This window comes from Lithobates pipiens, unplaced genomic scaffold (assembly GCF_037356315.1).
Source record: "Lithobates pipiens isolate NorthernLeopardFrog02 unplaced genomic scaffold, aLitPip1_a1.2 Scaffold_18, whole genome shotgun sequence".
In the NCBI taxonomy this organism is placed as follows: Eukaryota; Metazoa; Chordata; class Amphibia; order Anura; family Ranidae; genus Lithobates; species Lithobates pipiens.
This window is the reverse complement of record NW_027507758.1, coordinates 643,769,039-643,790,555: the sequence shown is the minus strand read 5'-3', so window position 1 is coordinate 643,790,555 and position 21,517 is coordinate 643,769,039. Positions and strand designations below refer to the sequence as shown.

The 21,517-nt window shown below is 45.9% G+C and overlaps 2 protein-coding genes across 3 annotated transcripts in view; one reads left to right on the top strand and one right to left on the bottom strand.

The window, feature by feature from the left end:
• LOC143989797 (uncharacterized) overlaps nt 1-21,517 on the top strand; it is a 765,658-nt gene that overhangs the window by 732,326 nt on the left and 11,815 nt on the right. The window lies entirely within an intron of this gene.
• LOC143989776 (gastrula zinc finger protein XlCGF66.1-like) lies at nt 10,944-19,999 on the bottom strand. 2 transcript variants are annotated; one of them, XM_077490046.1, is made up of 7 exons: nt 19,924-19,999; nt 15,642-15,770; nt 15,234-15,368; nt 15,022-15,145; nt 14,810-14,907; nt 14,499-14,720; nt 12,840-13,697 (listed from the first exon to the last, which is right to left on the bottom strand). In XM_077490046.1, exons 1-7 carry the CDS (start codon nt 19,942-19,944, stop codon nt 13,494-13,496), a joined length of 933 nt encoding a protein of 310 aa, XP_077346172.1. In that variant the 5' UTR covers nt 19,945-19,999; the 3' UTR covers nt 12,840-13,493. The 2 variants fall into 2 exon arrangements, with proteins under 2 accessions (XP_077346171.1, XP_077346172.1); XM_077490045.1 differs by lacking the exons at nt 12,840-13,697; nt 14,499-14,720; nt 14,810-14,907 and adding an exon at nt 10,944-11,667.

Here is a 21,517-nt window from a genome sequence, read left to right as displayed (position 1 = left end):
CCACGTACGGGACCCCGAAAACCAAGCACTGCCTTCCGGATTTGAATATAAAATGCTATAAAAAACAAACTAACCAGAGTCACCCGTAACACTTATACGGTGATCAGTGGTGAAAGGGTTAACTAGGGGCAATCAGGGGGTTCAAATTTTTATTAGGTAGTATATGGGGGTCCCTGGCGCTATATAAAAACCTGACGGGGAACCTAAATAACTAACTGGCTAACCAGCGTCACCAGTGACACTTATACTGTGATCGCTGGTGAAAGGGGGTGAAAGGGTTAACTAGCAGCAATCAGGGGGTTAAAACCATTATTGGGTAGTATATCGGGGTACCTAGCGCTATAAAAACCTGGCGGTGAACCTAAAAAAATAACTAGCTACCTAGCGACACTGATGCAGCGTTCAGAAAAATTATCGCTTAGTGACACTGGCAAAAGGGGGTGAAAGGGTTAACTAGCGGAAATCAGGGGGTTAAAACCATTATTGGGTAGTATATCGGGGTACCTAGCGCTATAAAAACCTGGCGGTGAACCTAAAAAAATAACTAGCTACCTAGCGACTGTAGCGAAACTAATGCAGCGATCAGAAAAACGATCGCTTAGTGACACTGGCAAAAGGGGGTGAAAGGGTTAACTAGCGGCAATCAGGGGGTTAAAACCATTATTGGGTAGTATATCGGGGTACCTAGCGATATAAAAACCTGGCGGTGAACCTAAAAAAATAACTAGCTACCTAGCGACACATGCAGCGATCAGAAAAATGATCGCTTAGTGACACTGGCAAAAGGGGGTGAAAGGGTTAACTAGCGGCAATCAGGGGGTTAAAACCATTATTGGGTAGTATATCGGGGTACCTAGCGATATAAAAACCTGGCGGTGAACCTAAAAAAATAACTAGCTACCTAGCGACTGTAGCGACACTAATGCAGCGATCAGAAAAACGATCGCTTAGTGACACTGGCAAAAGGGGGTGAAAGGGTTAACTAGCGGCAATCAGGGGGTTAAAACCATTATTGGGTAGTATATCGGGGTACCTAGCGATATAAAAACCTGGCGGTGAACCTAAAAAAATAACTAGCTACCTAGCGACACATGCAGCGATCAGAAAAATGATCGCTTAGTGACACTGGCAAAAGGGGGTGAAAGGGTTAACTCTAGGGGCAATCAGGGGGTTAAATCTTTATTGGGGGGTGATAGGGGGTTACCCTGGACCTAACACTAACTGTCCTGACAGTTTTTACTGTCACAACTGACACTGAATGCATTGATCAGTAAAGAAATGATCAATGCAATCAGTGACACTGTGACTGGGGGGGGAGGGGGGGCGGGGGGGATCGGGGGGGGTTTGTGTGCCTGTGTGTACCTACATGTCAGTGTAGTGTTGGTGCACACTTACTATTAGTCTTCTCCTCGTAGTCCGCTCAAAAAGACCGCCCCGAGGAGAATGACATCACTTCCTCCTTCCTGTGTAAACAATACACAGGGGAGGAAGCTTCTCATTGGCCAGGAGCGATCCAGAGGGGGTGGCCGAAAACCAACGGCCATCCCCTCATCACGGAGCGCTCCTGGAACGAACCGGACCGCCGTAACCAGCGGGAGGGGGTCCGATCGGACCCCCCACCCGCTGGAAGGCAATCACGTAGATGTACGTGATTGTGCCTGCCTGTGCCATTGTGCTGACGTACATTGGCAATACGGCGGTCCTGAAGTGGTTAATGAGCTGGCTGACGGAATCATGTGATTATCCGCTCACATTCATCAACAATTGTTTTGTAATCACATCAACTATTTTATACTTTGTATCATTTTAATTAGTTATAATAAAGCTTTGTGGATATTTTATACATGTAGTTGTTGTTTATGTTGTTTATGCCCTTCAAAATCCCACTAAGAAGTTGGTTTGGTCCAGTGGTCTGTATTCATGGATGTGGGCATACAATCTTCTCCTTTTATCACAATTGTCCTGTACATTTTTTCCAACCTGGGACTTAGACACGGTACTAAAATCCCTATTGCAGCCCCCCTTTGGTCCCACTAAGTCTGGTCCACTCTGGTTTTTAACAATCAAATGAGTCTTTCTTACAGCCATTACAAGAGCCAGGAGGGTGTCAGAGTCGGCTGCCCTATCCTGCAGAGAGACATTTTGTATCATTTATCCAGATAGGGCGATCCTGTGTCCCTCATCGGGCCTGGCCACTAAAGTCATCTCAACATTTCACATAGACCGGGAGGTGGTGCTACCTTGTTTCACACAGCCACCGGAACAGACAAACCATCTAGATCTAAGACCACTGGACATGGTCAGCCTAATGTCAATATTAGACGTGTGCACTGACAACAAATGTGTTCGTTTTCATTTCATTCTTTTTTTTTTGCTTTTTTTGGAAATTCGAAAATTCAGATTTCAAAATTTCCAAAATTCGAATTTTCAAATTTCGGGATTTCTGGAATTCGAAAATTTGGAAATGCAAAAATTAGAAAATCCTAAAAAAAGAAAGAAAATCAGTAAAATTCGATATAATAACTATTAAATTATAGGTATTGGAATTTCCTTTCAAATTTGGCTGTTTGTGAATCTAACGAATACAAATTTATCTGAAGTTACGAATTATCCAAAATAACGAATTCCACATCTAAACAAATGGAATGGAACAAATTAATAATAAATAATAATAATAATCTTGGTGTCGCCCACGGTCATTGTTCTGCTCTTCCGTGTTTGGCTCTTTTGCTTCAGCCTGCCTGGAGTCTCTTCCTTGCCTCTTCTATTTGGTCTGTCTCTCTGTCTTGCTCTCTTTTCCCTTCTCTCGGGCCCCCCTCCCCCCCCCCGTCTCCCTCCCTGTAGTCCCTTTCTTCTGTATCCCCTTTCCCTTTATCCTTTCACCTCCTTAGTCCTCTTTCTTTCATGGTTGGATTTTGCCGGTTAGCCCATGCAGGCTGTGGTGGGTTGCGGGCTCCCCCGGGACTGACCAGTCTTTAACGATGTATGCGCTGCCCGCTAGGGGCCCGGCCCATCACCCATCTCCCTCTGTTTCCCTTTTTTTTATAAAATAATAAAATCCGTGCTTCTCACTGTAATGCATGGCCATGTGATGATTACCGCCCACCTGGGTGGGGTCAGATTGCTAATTTGATCTCAGAGGTCTTAGAGGGGAATTATAGCCCCCTGTCCGGGTATGCTTCTATGTTTAGTTTCAGCTTAATGTTGGGGGTGGTCTCTATATCTCCCACCCGGGTGCTACCGAAAGGTTTATGTTTTGGAATTCTGTATGTTTTACTGAAGTTGTCCATGCGCCTGTTATTTTTTTTTCTGGCATTAAATAAAGGAATTACAAAAAAAATAATAATAATAAAAATTCTTTATTATTTATTATATTGTTTTGTTCCATTCATTTAGATGCGGCATTCGTTATTTCAGAAAAATTCGCATTCGTTACATTCAAAAACAGCCAAATTTGAAAGGAAATAATTCAATATAATGCAATTCGAATTTTTCAGATTTTCTTTCTTTTTTCAGATTTTCTAATTTTTGAATTTCTGAATTCTGAAAATTCGGAATTCGAAAATTCTAAATTCTGAAATTCAAAATTATGAAATTCAAAATTCGGATATTCGTATTTCGGAAATCCAAAAGTGTAAAATTCGGAAATTTGACATTCGGAAGTTCGTAATTTGAAAAATTCAGAAGTTCGGAAATTTCAGAATTAACGGATTTGTCAAAATTCTTTAAAAAACGAATTGGGAACTAAAGGAATTGCACATGTCTAGTCAATATATCTACAGCGGGCTCAGCAGACACGTAAGTCTGAGAGCCGATTTATCTTCCCTTGCAGACCTAGGAAAGGGGAGGCAGCTTCATCAAGAGTTCTGGCTACCTGGATCACAAAGGTTATTTCCTTGGTTTACACACAACAGGGCCTTGCTCCTCCGCAGTGTATAAGAACTCACTCCACTAGAGGGATGGGAGCCTCATGGGCATCCGTGGCAAAAGTCCTGGTTGAAGACATATGCAGGTCCTCTAGCTGGAGTTCTTGCAAGACTTTTGCTCATCATTTTAACTAGATGCCGACCGCCGGCCGTCAAATGACGGCCAGGCGGCGCAACTATTGTGGCGGGAGGACGTCATATGACGTCCTCCAGTTTAAACAGGGAATGCGCGCGACCATGCGCGTGCATCCCTGTTTCTTCAGTGGCGGCGTGTCACGGAGACACCGCTCGCCACCGAAGGGGGTGAACAGCCATTCGTTATGGCTGTTTACCACGTGACTTCATCACGGCCGATCACAGATGGTCACACCCCGAACGTGCACGGCGCATGCGCGCGATCGTAAGCGCGCTGCGCGTGCACATCGGTGGTGGCGTGTTCCCCGGGAACACTGCTCGTCACCGATGCTGGTAAACAGCCATTGGCCGGCTGTTTACCCACGTGATCGGCTGTGATCCTTTCACAGCAGATCAATAAAATGTAAACAAACCGCGGTAACGGGATGTTACCGGGTTCTCCTCCTCACACACCGATCGTGTGTGAGGAGGAGATTGCGGTAACATCTCGTTACCGCATACAGTGTACACCAATCATACTGATTGCCCCCCCCAATAAAGAGGACCTGTCACCACCCCTCATACTACCTGTCAATCACAGTCCATCAAAGTATCTGTCACAGTCCATCAGAGTATTTGAGTACCTGTCCCAGCCCATCAGAGTACCCGAGTACCTGTCCCAGCCCATCAGAGTACCCGAGTACCTGTCCCAGCCCATCAGAGTACCCGAGTACCTGTCCCAGCCCATCAGAGTACCCGAGTACCTGTCCCGGCCCATCAGAGTACCCGAGTACCTGTCCCGGCCCATCAGAGTACCCGAGTACCTGTCCCGGCCCATCAGAGTACCCGAGTACCTGTCACGGCCCATCAGAGTACCCGAGTACCTGTCACGGCACATCAGAGTACCCGAGTACCTGTCACAGTCCATCAGGGTACCCGAGTACCTGTCACAGTCCATTAGAGTACCGAATACCTGTCACAGTCCATTAGAGTACCGAGTACCTGTCACAGTCCATCAGGGTACCCGAGTACCTGTCACAGTCCATTAGAGTACCGAGTACCTGTCACAGTCCATTAGAGTACCGAGTACCTGTCACAGTCCATTAGAGTACCGAGTACCTGTCACAGTCCATCAGGGTACCCGAGTACCTGTCACAGTTCATCTGAGTACCCGAGTACCTGTCACAGTCCATATGAGTACCTGTCACCGCCCTTCAGAGTACCCAAATACCAGTCACTAAAATGTAAACAAACCGCGGTAACGGGATGTTACCGGGTTCTCCTCCTCACACACCGATCGTGTGTGAGGAGGAGATTGCGGTAACATCTCGTTACCGCATACAGTGTACACCAATCATACTGATTGCCCCCCCCCAATAAAGAGGACCTGTCACCACCCCTCATACTACCTGTCAATCACAGTCCATCAAAGTACCTGTCACAGTCCATCAGAGTATTTGAGTACCTGTCCCAGCCCATCAGAGTACCCGAGTACCTGTCCCAGCCCATCAGAGTACCCGAGTACCTGTCCCAGCCCATCAGAGTACCCGAGTACCTGTCTCGGCCCATCAGAGTACCCGAGTACCTGTCTCGGCCCATCAGAGTACCCGAGTACCTGTCACGGCCCATCAGAGTACCCGAGTACCTGTCCCGGCCCATCAGAGTACCCGAGTACCTGTCACGGCCCATCAGAGTACCCGAGTACCTGTCACGGCCCATCAGAGTACCCGAGTACCTGTCACGGCACATCAGAGTACCCGAGTACCTGTCACAGTCCATCAGGGTACCCGAGTACCTGTCACAGTCCATTAGAGTACCGAATACCTGTCACAGTCCATTAGAGTACCGAGTACCTGTCACAGTCCATCAGGGTACCCGAGTACCTGTCACGGTCCATTAGAGTACCGAGTACCTGTCACAGTCCATTAGAGTACCGAGTACCTGTCACAGTCCATTAGAGTACCGAGTACCTGTCACAGTCCATCAGGGTACCCGAGTACCTGTCACAGTCCATTAGAGTACCGAGTACCTGTCACAGTCCATTAGAGTACCGAGTACCTGTCACAGTCCATCAGGGTACCAGAGTACCTGTCACAGTTCATCTGAGTACCCGAGTACCTGTCACAGTCCATATGAGTACCTGTCACCGCCCTTCAGAGTAGCCAAATACCAGTCACTAAAATGTAAACAAACCGCGGTAACGGGATGTTACCGGGTTCTCCTCCTCACACACCGATCGTGTGTGAGGAGGAGATTGCGGTAACATCTCGTTACCGCATACAGTGTACACCAATCATACTGATTGCCCCCCCCAATAAAGAGGACCTGTCACCACCCCTCATACTACCTGTCAATCACAGTCCATCAAAGTACCTGTCACAGTCCATCAGAGTATTTGAGTACCTGTCCCAGCCCATCAGAGTACCCGAGTACCTGTCCCAGCCCATCAGAGTACCCGAGTACCTGTCCCAGCCCATCAGAGTACCCGAGTACCTGTCCCGGCCCATCAGAGTACCCGAGTACCTGTCTCGGCCCATCAGAGTACCCGAGTACCTGTCACGGCCCATCAGAGTACCCGAGTACCTGTCCCGGCCCATCAGAGTACCCGAGTACCTGTCACGGCCCATCAGAGTACCCGAGTACCTGTCACGGCACATCAGAGTACCCGAGTACCTGTCACAGTCCATTAGAGTACCGAATACCTGTCACAGTCCATTAGAGTACCGAGTACCTGTCACAGTCCATCAGGGTACCCGAGTACCTGTCACGGTCCATTAGAGTACCGAGTACCTGTCACAGTCCATTAGAGTACCGAGTACCTGACACAGTCCATTAGAGTACCGAGTACCTGTCACAGTCCATCAGGGTACCCGAGTACCTGTCACAGTCCATTAGAGTACCGAGTACCTGTCACAGTCCATTAGAGTACCGAGTACCTGTCACAGTCCATCAGGGTACCAGAGTACCTGTCACAGTTCATCTGAGTACCCGAGTACCTGTCACAGTCCATATGAGTACCTGTCACCGCCCTTCAGAGTAGCCAAATACCAGTCACTAAAATGTAAACAAACCGCGGTAACGGGATGTTACCGGGTTCTCCTCCTCACACACCGATCGTGTGTGAGGAGGAGATTGCGGTAACATCTCGTTACCGCATACAGTGTACACCAATCATACTGATTGCCCCCCCCAATAAAGAGGACCTGTCACCACCCCTCATAGTACCTGTCAATCACAGTCCATCAGAGTACCTGTCACAGTCCATCAGAGTATTTGAGTACCTGTCACAGTCCATCAGAGTATTTGAGTACCTGTCCCAGCCCATCAGAGTACCCGAGTACCTGTGCCACCCCATCAGAGTACCCGAGTACCTGTCCCAGCCCATCAGAGTACCCGAGTACCTGTCCCAGCCCATCAGAGTACCCGAGTACCTGTCCCGGCCCATCAGAGTACCCGAGTACCTGTCACGGCCCATCAGAGTACCCGAGTACCTGTCACGGCACATCAGAGTACCCGAGTACCTGTCACGGCCCATCAGGGTACCCGAGTACCTGTCACGGCCCATCAGGGTACCCGAGTACCTGTCACGGCCCATCAGGGTGCCCGAGTACCTGTCACGGCCCATCAGGGTACCCGAGTTCCTGTCACAGTCCATCAGGGTACCCGAGTACCTGTCACAACCCATCTGAGTACCCGAGTACCTGTCACAGTCCATCAGGGTACCCGAGTACCTGTCACAGCCCATCTGAGTACCCGAGTACCTGTCACAGTCCATCAGGGTACCCGAGTACCTGTCACAGTCCATTAGAGTACCGAGTACCTGTCACAGTCCATCAGGGTACCCGAGTACCTGTCACAGTTCACCTGAGTACCCGAGTACCTGTCAGAGTTCATATGAGTACCTGTCACCGCCCTTCAGAGTACCCAAATACCAGTCACCAAACCATCAGAGTACCTGTCACCAGGCCATCAGAGTACCTGAGTACTTGTCACCAGGCCATCAGAGTACCCGAGTACCTATCACCAGGCCATCAGAGTACCCAAGTACCTGTCACCAGGCCATCAGAGTACCCGAGTACCTGTCACCAGGCCATCAGAGTACCCGCACCTGTCACCAGGCCATCAGAGTACCCGAGTACCTGTCACCAGGCCATCAGAGTACCCGAGTACCTATCTCCAGGCCATCAGAGTACCCGAGTACCTGTCACCAGGCCATCAGAGTACTCGAGTACCTGTCACCAGGCCATCAGAGTACCCGAGTACCTGTCACCAGGCCATCAGAGTACCCGAGTACCTGTCACCAGGCCATCAGAGTACCCGCACCTGTCACCAGACCATCAGAGTACCCGAGTACCTGTCACCAGGCCATCAGAGTACCCGAGTACCTATCTCCAGGCCATCAGAGTACCCGAGTACCTGTCACCAGGCCATCAGAGTACTCGAGTACCTGTCACCAGGCCATCAGAGTACTCGAGTACCTGTCCCCAGGCCATCAGAGTACCCGAGTACCTGTCACCAGACCATCAGAGTACCCGAGTACCTGTCACCAGGCCATCAGAGTACCCGAGTACCTGTCACCAGGCCATAAGAGTACCCGAGTACCTGTCACCAGGCCATCAGAGTACCTGAGTACCTGTCACCAGGCCATCAGAGTACCCGAGTACCTGTCACCAGGCCATCAGAGTACCCGAGTACCTATTTGCAGCCCATGTCTCATAGAATATACATTGGGGTGTTTGCTTTCCAAAATGGGGTCATTTTGTGGGTAATTTCACTGTCCTGGTGGTCCAGGACCTTCAAAAGTGTGATGGGTAGGAATGAAATGAGATGTGTTATTTATGCTCCTAGAACGCCTGAACGTACTACTTCAATGTTCGGCCCATCTATGTGGCCAGGCTGTGTAAAAGTCCTACACATGTGGTATCGCCATACTCGGGAGGAGTAGAAGAATGTATTTTGGGGTGTAATTTTTGCTATATACATGCTATGTGTTAGAAATATCTTATAAATTGACAATTTTGTGTAAAAAAAAAATGCGTTTAAATTTTTTTCCACATATTCCAAAAACTTCTGGAAAAAATGAACCGTTCAAAAGACTCATTATGCCTCACAGATTATACGTTGGGGTGTTTGCTTTCCAAAATGTGGTCATTTTATGGGAAATTCCATTGTCCTGGTACTCCAGGGACTTCAAAAGTGTAATAGGTGGTTGAGAAACGAGATGCGTAATTTTTGCTCGTAGAACTTCAGAAGGTACTACATCAATGTTAGTGCTCTGTATGTGGCCAGGCTGTGTAAAAGTCTCACACATGTGGTATCGCCGTACTCGGGAAGAGTAGCACAATGTATTTTGGGGTGTAATTTTTGCTATATACATGCTATGTGTTAGAAATATCTTATAAATTGACAATATTGTGTAAAAAAAAATGCGTTTTAATTTTTTTCCACATATTCCAAAAACTTATGGAAAAAAATTAACCATTCAAAAGACTCATTATGCCTCACAGATTATACGTTGGGGTGTTTGCTTTCCAAAATGTGGTCATTTTATGGGCAATTCCATTGTTCTGGTACTCCAGGTCCTTCAAAAGTGTAATAGGTGGCTGTGAAATGAGATGCCTCATATATGCTCGTAGAATGCCTGAAGGTACTACTTCAATGTTGGTCCTCTGTATGTGGCCAGGCTGTGTAAAAGTCTCAAACATGTGGAATCGCCATACTCGGGAAGAGTAGCAGAATGTATTGTGGGGTGTAATTTGTTGTATGCATATGCTGTGTGTGAGAAATAATCTGATAATATGACAATTTAGTAAAAAAAAAAAAAAAAAAATCTTCATTTTGCAAAGAATTGTGGGAAAAAATGACAACTTAAAAAAACTCACCATGCTACTTACTTAATACCTTGGAATGTCTACTTTGTAAAAAGGGGTCATTTGTGGGGTATTTGTACTTTCCTGACTTGTTAGTGTGTCAAGAAATGAGGTACACCTGATGTACTGAAGGCCTGATCATATGTGACAATTTTCAGTGATTGGCACCATAGATTGTAGACTCTATAACTTTCACAAAGACCAAATAATATATACTAATGTGGGTTATTTTTACCAAAGATATGTAGCAGTATAAATTTGAGCCAAAATTTCTGAAGAAAAATTACTAATTAGCAAAAATTTATGACAGAAACGGAGAAAAATGCATTTTTTTCACAAAATTTACGTTTTATTTTATTTGTAGCACAAAAAATAAAAAACCCACTAGTGATTAAATACCACTAAAAGAAAGCTCTATTTGTGTGGAAAAAAGGACGCAAGTTTCATATGGATACAGTGTTGGATGACTGAGTAATTGTCATTCAAACTGTGAGAGCGCTTAAAGCTGAAAATTGGTCTGGTCAGGAAGGGGGTGTAACTGCACTGTATTGAGGTGGTTAAATGAGATGTACTTTATGCTCGTTCTTCTTTATTCGGAACAGTCGGTGTTATCAGCTTCTTTGTGAAGTTAAAGTGTGGTGAATCATGGAATCTGGCAAATTTGTCTTTTCTTTCCCACCCTATATTGGCTAGGGCAGGGGTCTTCAAACTATGACCCTCCAGTTGTTCAGGAAGTACAATTCCCATCATGCCAGGAATCTTCAAACTACGGCCCTCCAGCTGTTGCAGAATTACACATCCCATGAGGCATTGTAAAACTCCGACATTCACAGACATGACTGGGCATGATGGAGTATATCTGAGGTGTATATCAGGGTGTGCTTCTTCCCCACATGAGAGCTGTGATGTCCAGCAACATTCATATAGAAGACATTTCCCACACTCAAGGCTCTAATACACCTCGAGGGATGTGTGGGATCTCTGATGTACAGGAAGACGGTGAGGAACAATTCCCTCACTCAGGACAGAAATGCAGCTTCTCCCCAGTGTGAGATCTCTGATGTGCTGAGAGACGGGACTTCTCTGAAAAACATTTCCCGCACTCGGGACAGGAATTCAGCTTCTCCCCGTGTGAGATCTCTGATGTCTGGAAAGACTGGACTTCTCTGAAAAGCATTTCCCACACTCAGGACAGGAATGTGGCTTCTCCCCCGTGTGAGATCTCTGATGTGTGGAAAGATGGGACGTTTGTGAAAAACATTTCCCGCACTCAGGACAGAAATACGGCTTTTCCCCCGTGTGAGATCTCTGATGTTTGACAAGCTCTGATTTATGTATAAAGCACTTCCCACACTCAGGACAGGAATACGGCTTCTCCCCTGTGTGAGATCTCTGATGTTTGTAAAGACTGGACTTCTGTGAAAAACATTTCCCGCACTCAGGACAGGAATACGGCTTCTCCCCGGTGTGAGATCTTTTATGTTCATTAAGATTGGATTTAAAATGGAAACACTTCTCGCACTCAGTACAGGAAAAGCTCTTCTCTGTTGGAAGGACGGCCCCGTCCCGCACAGTCTGAGGTTCCTCAGGATAAGAGGAATACGATGGTCCATCTACACTGTGTGGTGCCGGATGGACATTTGAGGTAGTCGGGTTTTCTCCTGGACTATACTGTGTGATGTCCTCATCTTCTACTTTACAGTCTGGAGACAAAGTGAGACAATCCTCTGAGGTTTTCCTCATCTCCCGTCCATCTACTAAAATAGAAATACAAAGATTATTACTAGACGTGAGCTGATTGGTTCCCCTAAACCAGGACTCCGCCCACATCAGGCAGCTTTGTCTCTGAGGATCTTACAATTCCCCCCTCAAGGTAACTAGTAAATGGGACCTCTGATCTCCTACCAGATCATTTCTTTATTCATGGACCTTAGTCAGAGAGGGAGGAAACAACGAGAACTGTCTTTTATAGGAGTGACAGTGATGAGGGGATTATAGGACGAGTGTCCCCTCCCCCTCTATCGCTCATTGCCATCTTCCCAACACAAGAAGTCCTGCACTTCCTTATTTAGTCCATGATTTAGTCATGAATAACAGCGGGGCTGAGCCCCACCAGAGGTCAGAGAGTGAGGATGGGGGGAGAACAACCAAGATGAAGACTGGACTGATCCTGAAGACCCCCATCATTGGGTTATTGACTCCTCCCTCATTATCACTTTCTGTTTAAGGGTCCAAAGTTTGAGGATGTTATCACATTATCAACATGTAAAAGTCTGTCCTCCAATTACATCATCCGATATAAAATGTCCAGCTGGTAGGAAATGAGTGTAACAAAACAGGACTATGTAATGTATAACATATTATATAGGATAGAACAGTTAGGATTTTATAGTATCAGAATGATGTAATGTACAATATAGAGTATATAGTGCAGGGGTCAGGAGTATGTAATGTACAATATAGTGTATAGTGAAAGGCGGCCCTCAAATTTTTCACTCGCCTACTCACATTTTGCGAGTGGAAAATAATGGCTGCCTCGGAGGAGGGGGGCGAGCACCACCAGCAGGCGGTAGTTGAACAGGAGCTGTTGTACTAGCCCGGGGGAAGAGAGGAGAGGAAGAGTAAAGCTGGCCTATCATCAGAGAGTGGGGATTGCCCAATTTAACAGCTTTCATTTGAATTGCTGGGTTCCCGGCACCACTCACCCTCACAGTCCCGCCTCCTCACTGCGCACCGCTCATGTCACACAGTCCCGCCCTCTCGACTGGCACACTTGATAGACAGAACATCAGTCCATTGCCAGGAGGCACCGGGTGAATAGGTGGGACTGTGTGATGTGAGTGGCACCAGGAACCCAGCAATTCAAATGAAAGCTGTTACAGCGGGAAATCCCCGCTCTCTGATAATCAGCCAGCCTGACTCTTCCTCTGCACAGGTGAGACTGTACTGATGGGCGCTGGTCTCGCTGTCAAGAGGGGCGCTGATAAAGATGTTGTTAACATTTATTTTTGTAACTTAATTCTGCATAAAACATTTAAGTTTAATTTCATGAGATCATTTCTGAGGGTGTGTTTAGGGGTGGAGACTGGTTGGGTTGGGTGGAGCAACTGGTGGCGAGTAACCATTAAGGCCTGGCTAGTAGCTCAGGATTTGAAATTTTGAGCCCCGTTGTAAGGGTCAGGAGTATGTAATGTACAATATAAAGTATACAGTGTAGGGGTCAGGACTCATAATATTGGTATTCAGTAATCAGTGGAAGATGAAATGATTACATGAGACAAGTTGCAGAGGTCCCACACCGCTGCCTCCCATCTCCTGAGACTGCACTCAGTGACTTGGGTCTGAGACTATACAGACATATCCCTCCACCCGGCACAACCAGCAGACAACACAACAAGTAATCCTGGGGGGAATGTTCTGTCAGAGATCTTGTCATACCCGGGTATGGGGCAGAAGACCCAAATCACATACCCCAGGTGCCTAGATCTAGTAACATCTATGGGGAAAATGAACATACCCATTCAACATATCACCCATCATATTCTGCATCACAGAGAAGGAAGATTATCACCCAGCCCCCGCCCTACTCTGGACCAATCAGTGAGCAGTATGGGTGGAGGAATGTATTTAGTGTTAATGACCCACCTGTGCTGATCTCTGTAGGAGTGTCCTCCTCTATAAATGTCCCCGTTATTCCATCCTCCTTCATAGACTGCTGATCATCCCTCACATACCTCTCTTCTTCTTCTGATTTCACCTCAAATTCTATATCCATTGGATCTCCACTCTAAACCAAGAAAATGAGAGAGAATATCATCTGTAAGATAGAAGATTTATTATTGTGACATCACATAGAAAATACACACATTGTGGGTTATTTATGAAAGGGAAATCCACTTTGCACTGCAAGTGTACTTTCAAGTGCAGTCCCTCTAAATCTAAGGCCGCGTACACACGCGGGGACTGTTCGCCCAACTTTGTCCGCTGAACAGTGTTTCGGCGGACAGTCCGCCCGTGTGTGGGCTTCAGCGGACAGTTTCAGTGGACAGTCTGACGAACAAAGTTTTTCGGAAATTCCGTAAAACTGTCCTCTGAAACTTGCTTTGAGTGGACAGTCCGCCCGTGTGTAGGCTTGTTCGTCAAACTAAGTTCCGCGCATGCTCAGAAAGGATTTACACGGCGAAGGTTGCATTGCAGTGTATAGGACGTCGTATTTCTAGTCCCGTCGTATGCGCCGGTCATCGCGCAAGTTTCAGCGGACTGTTCGTTCGTCGTGTGTAGCCAAGTCCGTCCATGCTAATTTTGAGCGGACTGTCCGCTCAAACTGTTTGACGAACAAAGTTGGGCGAACAGTCCCCGCGTGTGTACGCGGCCTTAGGGGTAGATCTGAAATGAGGGGAAACTCTGCTGATTTTATCATCCAATCATGTGCAAGCTAAAATGCTGTTTTTTATTTTCCTTGCATATCCCCCATCATATCTACACCAACTTTACTTCCAAGTGCACCTGCAGTGCAAAATGGATTTTCCTTTAGTAAATAACCCCCATTGTCTCTATAAGTGTGTTTTATAAGCTCCGTTCCACCAACCTTATAACAGTGGGGGATGGTGTGATCTTCCAGTGTGGAATCCCGGGAATACAGAGGACGGGGACATCTCTCTGGTGGGTTTCTGTAGCTGGATGACTCCACCATGGTGTCCTGGTACAGATCTTTGTGTTCTTTTAGAGATTCCTCCATCACCCCATCCTCATCATCCTCCTCTTTTATCTCTTCTTTAACCTCAACTTTAGGATCTCTCAGGTTTCCACTCTGAATATATAATAAAAATGACATCAATGGTAACAATGCAGATAATGTACAGATCCTAATGATACTATCAGTGATTGTTCCTCATCTACCTGATGATGGTGGGGGATGGTGTGACCTTCCTGTGTGGAATCCCGGGAATACAGAGGACGGGGACATCTCTCTGGTGGGTTCCCATTACTGGATCCATCTGTAGGAAACACACACACTGACTGAATACATTGTTTCTATGTGTTTATCAGATGATGGGGGATGGGTGGAGCCTCCGTACTGCTCTCTCCTTTACAATAAAGTCTCCTCTTACCCGGTGATGTGAGGGGCGGCTGATTATCCATCATGACGTCCTTGTAGAGATCCTTGTGTCCTTCTAAATACTCCCACTCCTCCATGGAGAAATAGACAGTGACATCCTGACACCTTATAGGAACCTGACACACACAATGATACAGTCACCATCCAGACACATCCCTTGTCTGTTACTGGATAATGTCCCACAATTCCCAGAATCCTCCTCACCTCTCCTGTCAGCAGCTCCATCATCTTCTTGGTGACTTCTAGAATCTTCTCCATGTTGTGTCTCTCAGGTTTTAGGGAGTCACATGGAGGCACTGTGATGGTCATATGATCACCGGACTTCACAAGAGGAAATCTCTGTATTGGGGAACCAATAGGAATATCATGTTAGAATCCCAGAATCCTCCTCACCTCTCCGGTCAGGTCTGTGTTTTATTAATAGAGATAAGAGTGATGTCATGTGACCTCCCAGAATCCTCCTCACCTCTCCGGTCAGGTCTGTGTTTTATTACTAGAGAAAAGAGTGATGTCATGTGATCTCCCAGAATCCTCCTCACCTCTCCGGTCAGGTCTGTGTTTTATTAATAGAGATAAGAGTGATGTCATGAGACCTCCCAGAATCCTCCTCACCTCTCCGGTCAGCAGGTAGATGATCTCCAGGGTGAGGTTTAGTATCTTCTCAGTCATGTGACTCCGGTCCTCCTCCATCCTCATTGGTGCCGTCATTTGATCTATACAGGTCTCCTTGTAGACGGATAACTTTGGGAAATGAAAGTAAGAATTATTTGGATGGTGTTGGTCACACAATAATAGGATGTTGATGTGAGGGGGTAATAGGAGGGTCGCTGTACATTTAAGAACTACTCCCCCCCCCCCCCATGGGATCACATTTAGACTGGACTATTTAGTGCCTGATTTATTTTTTTTGGGACCCTCTTGTCCTGCCAGATCAGAAATTCTCTTCTCTCTGTTGGGTTTGTTTGGTTTCTGAACTGGTTTTGATCAGTTTTAGATCTGCAGACAAGGAATGATAAATACGATCCTTCCTTTGACTTGTTTGCTCTGAGGCAGTGCTGTGAGGACAATGTCGGGTCATCATGATGTCCAGGAAGGGGAACTTGCTGACTTTTGGTCGGAGTTGTCGGCTAATCGGGATAATTGGCAGAACTCCGGCTGCAAGGCTCCAATCTCCGGCAGCCTGCTGACTGATCGGAGTGATGTCACTCTCTGCGGTAAGAGAAGGGATCTGATTGGATAGCAGGAGGATTCTGATGGTGGAGTACAGAACTGTGGGGGAGGAGTCTGTTCTGTGCTCTCCAATAGCAATTCAGTGTGGGTGGGAGGAGGACAACAAGGGGAGGGGTTTGTTCTCTTGGTCTATTTTGTGTTGTGGAACATTCTTCTTGACCAGTGATATGGTGAGGTGAAGCTTCCTTCACTTACTGAAGAGAAATGTCAGAGAGACGACTCAGTGCAAAGTGTCACATGAGGAAATCCTGGGAAATAATTCCGGACTAATAGGTATAAATAAATCGATCAGCCAATGATTTGATAAATGATTAATAAATGATAAATTGTATACGGAGACAACGGCGGTTACAGAATGGAGGATAATAATGGAAGGAATATGACATGGCATATAACGGTCTCTTTTCATCATCAAGTCCTGTGTGACTGAACTATTGTCTTATTTCCACTTAGAACTTTACTATTGTCCGGCTCCGACCTCTGATCATTGATTTTGGTTCAGTGGAATCGCTCCGATTAATCACTACAGCCTTATTGATCAATCAGCTGCTGATTTGGATTACGTTCAGTCTAAAGGATACACAGCTTGTTATTATCTACAGCTTCTTGGACTTTGTATATCTGCAGACGGCTCCCCGATTTCATCTCCCCCTTTTCTCCAATCCCCTGGACTCATTTTGTCCTTTTACTCTACAATTTCTACCACGGACTGTTATATGCAATGTCACATTGCTTACATTATTAACCTCAATTCTGCATGGACCGTTGTCTCTGTATACAATTTATAATGTATTAGGCTTGGTGGTGATGTTCTTTTACTGTCTATTACATTTATAGCGCTATTTGATGAATTTTGTTGGTGGTGTCTTGTCGCTGTCTTATGTGTGTCTTTGTGTGTCTTTGTCCCCAGACCTTTTGTCTTTTCTTAGTGTGAGGTGTGGAATTACTGTCATTTTAACAACTGATCCTTTTTCAATAAATTCAATTAATAATTTATCAAATCATTGGCTAATCAATTTATTTATCCCTATTAGTCGGGTATTATTTCCCAGGATTTCTTCATGTGACACTTTGCACTGAGTCGCTCCCCTGGTGATCGCCAATTAGGATTGCTGAGAACAGAGTGTGCAGCACATTCAGCCTTTGCAGAGCCCCCTTGCTGTGTCTGATCTGCTCACAACATGGGCACAGCGCCCCCCAACATCAGCCAACTCCTCTCCCCAGACACAAGCTCCAAGTTCTCCATACTGGGTGGACTCTGCGCCCTGTGCCGGCTCTGAGGGACCCGTCACTGCAGTGCCCGGAGCCTGGCGAGTGCCTGTATGAGGTGTGGGGGTCCTCGGTGTGTGTGTGGGGCCCTTGAGATGTGTGGGGGGAGGGGCAGAATCAACTCTCTGCACATCTCCAACTCCTCTCCTACCTCTGCCAGCTGCTCTCTGGAGTTTCTGTGCAGCCCTCTGCCCCCCATCTCCCTCCAACACCTATGTGCCCCTTCCAGGGCTGCCCATATTATTGCCCCTTCATTTGTCCCATCCATTCCTATCCATCCTCCTCATCTCATCTCTCTGCCATCCCTGCCCATAACCCCCTCTGACTGGCAGACCCCCTCCCCCCATTCATGCACCTCATCTCAGTCTTTGTAATTTCTTGGGAATCTCAGTGGCTGCAATGTGCCATGTTTGGGGTCACCGAGAACAAAGATCCTCACTGGGCGCTGCTGGAAGTGATCGGCGGAGGTGAGCCCGGTGTGTGTAAATAGAAAATAGGGATGAGCTTCGTGTTCGAGTCGAACGTACGTTCGACTCGAACATTGGCTGTTCGTCCGTTCGGCGAAATCCGAACTCTTGGTCCGTTCGCGTCAAAATTCGTGTGGCGCGCACGGCCCACAATGCACTGCGATGGCGCAGTGCATTGCTGGCTCATGATTGGCCAAGCATGCACTGTGACCCCGCATGCTTGGCCAATCGCAGCGCCAGCAGCGAGGAGAGCCATGATTGGCCACAGGCAGGATGCCTGTGGCCAATCATAGCTCAGGCTGTGTAGTGCACGCCCCACACTATATAAGGCCGCCTTTGAGGCGGCCTCGTGTAGTGTGTTGGCATCTGAAGCAGTGGGTGTTCTGTGTACCTTCAACACAGTTACACACCGATCGTTTTTGGCTGATTTCCTATCTTGCTCTTGTGTAGTGGTTGTTGTCTGTGCCCTGACCGCAGTATACATCACTATATTCACCTCACCTATATAGCTAGTTATCTAGCTTTAATAATAGAGCTTGCAGTCAGTAGTGTCAGGAGATAGTGCGTGCTGTCTGCGTGCTCTGTACCCAGTACATACCGCTATAATCCACCTACATAGCTCTTCTCTATTTGAGCCCAATTGCCATCTGCAGGAGTTATTGGAAGTTGTGTGTGCCTCCAGCACAGCACAGTATACATCTGTATATACCCCTTTATCTCTGCTGTTTTCTGGTTATTGTCTGCGTGCCCTGACCGCAGTATACACCGCGATATTCACCTCAGCCTAAGGCCCAATTTTTCTGCCCCTGTTTAACAGGGACATGTAATTACAATTCTTGATATAATATTTCACAGGAAGGCCCGTTCCTGTGCCCACCCAGAGTAATGGTGAGGACTTATAGTGTTGTGGCACCAGCACCACAACCACCAAATGTAATTACAATTCTTGATATAATCGTTCACAGCAGGGCGCTCCAGCGCCCACCAAGAGTCACTTTGAGGGCTTACAATGTTGTGGCAAAACCAACACCTTGTTCCGCCATTTCTGCAGAGCATATAGGGCAGGCCCCTACTTTCAAACATCCAACTTACAAACATCTCCTACTTGCAAATGGAAGGAGACAGCAGCAAGTGAGATGAAAAAAGATGGACGACAAAACAAATTATACAGGGGTGATAACCCTTCCCTATGTTTTCCAAAAAGCTTAAAAATAGTTTTTTTGACTGGAGCTACACTTTAAAAATGTACCAGTTGAAAATTACAAACAGATTCAACTTAACACAACAAACCTACACAGTCCCTGTCTTGTTTGCACCGCCTGTATACTGCTGTTCTGAGTATATAGGGCCTGGGGGCCACACGCATTTCCTTTTTTTAATATGGGTACGGGGTTCCCCTTAATATGCGTACAAGACCCAAATAGGCTGGTAATGGGCAGGGAGGGCTACCCATGCCATTTTTCTGAATGATTTTCAACCATATTGCAGGAACCAGATATAACATTAAAACCGCAAGCAGTTTTCAATGGTGTTATTTCCGTTAAATGTCATTTTGTGCAGGGACTGTTCTAAACACGGGAAACACGTGGCACTTCACAGGCATACTACAGACACCCCCCAGGCACCATATTTAAAGGAATATTTCACTTTTTTTTCACTTTAATCAGTGCTCCTGCCAAAACGGCCGTTTTTAAAAACATTTTAGGCATTGACCCATGTCCCCTGAGCCAGGTCCCCAAACCCTTTTTAGGACAACATCTTGCATATTAGCCGTTAAAATTAGCACTTTTAATTTTGAACGTTCGAGTCCCATAGACTTCAATGGGGTTCTAAAGTTCGTACGAATTTGGGGTCCGTTCGAAAGTTCTGGTGCGAACCGAACCGGGGGGTGTTCGGCTCATCCCTAATAGAAAATAAAATCTTATTACCTCCTCTCTTTCCTGCCACATGGAACGTCTTGTCTTTATTCCAGATTACTTCCTGTCTGTAACTGACATCACTTCCTGTCTGTATTCCATAGAAAGTTCCTGTCTAAATATGAGTGATATCACCACCCTGTGGAGTTCAGCAGAACTGCAGCCCCAAGAAATGCCTCATAGTAACTACTCCTGTCAAATATCTTACAGAGATATCAAAGAAGTTCAAATATAAGACAAAAAAGTAAGAAAAAATCACAGCGATCACATGACAGTTGGGAGATAGGGCTTTTTGTGCTGCAGCCCCACGTCTGTGGAATGCTTTGCCTGATAGTTTGAGGGTTTCTCAGTCTACTGATACTTTTAAAAAAGGATTAAAGACTTTTCTTTTTAGTAAATGTTTTTGATTTATGTTATTTGCTTGTTTTGATTGTAACCATGTAGCACTTTGGGATCTTTTGATGGAAAGTGTGTTATAAATAACATTTATTATTATTATTATTATTATTAGTTGTACACAAAGAATGGCTTTATTCATAGCTATTCATTGTGTACTATTGTGAATATCTCTGTGATTGGTCACAGTGATCACATGGTACATACAGGGCCTATCACATCTGTACCATATGATAGCTGTGACCAATCACTGCTATCACAGTAGTACACCCTGTGTCATTCATAAAAACGGTTGCTTATAACAGTAATCATCAAAAAACAATCATGATCACCTCCCCAGAGTAGTACAGGGTCAATATGTTAACACTACACGTATCACTATGTAAAAAAGTAAATAAATCATTATAATTTATATATATATATATATATATATATATATATATATATTTATATTTGTTTTACATACTGACACCAGTCAGTATCACTGATCACCACCACACCAGTCATAGGATAATGCTGTACCGCTCTGGTGACAAAACAATAAACACAGGATTTTTAAAGCAGCTTACCTGTAAAATCCTTTTCTTTGATGTACATCAGGGGACACAGAGCCATAGTACTTATTATGTGGGTTATATGGCCACTGATAGATGATGGACACTGGTGGGCCCCAAATTAAAAAGTGCACTCCCTATATAATCCCTCCCACTACTAGGAGTACATCAGTTTTGTAGCTAAGCAATATAAATGTATACCAAGAAGGGAAGGACCTCTGTGTCCCCTGATGTACATCAAAGAAAAGGTTTTTACAGGTAAGCTGTTTTAAAAATCCTGTTTTCTTTTCTTACATCAGGGGACACAGAGCCATAGTACTTACTATGTGGGATGTCCCATAGCAATGGCAACTGAAGGGGAGGAGACAGAACAAAAAACAGGAGCCCAGAGGACTCATACTGCAGCCTACAGTACACTGCGCCCGAAAGCAATATCCTCATGACCTTTAACATTGATTTGATAAAATCTGGTAAATGTATGTGTAGCACTGACCCTCGAAGGAGCGGCTGGTTTAATTGGGCTTACCGTTACCTTCTTGACCTCATGTACGTCTAGGGGTTTCCCGAGGTAGATGGACCAAAGAACTGCAGAAACTGACACTGGATCCACTTTTAGAATAATTATTTGACAACAAGTAGACAGAAGAGTCTCTCAA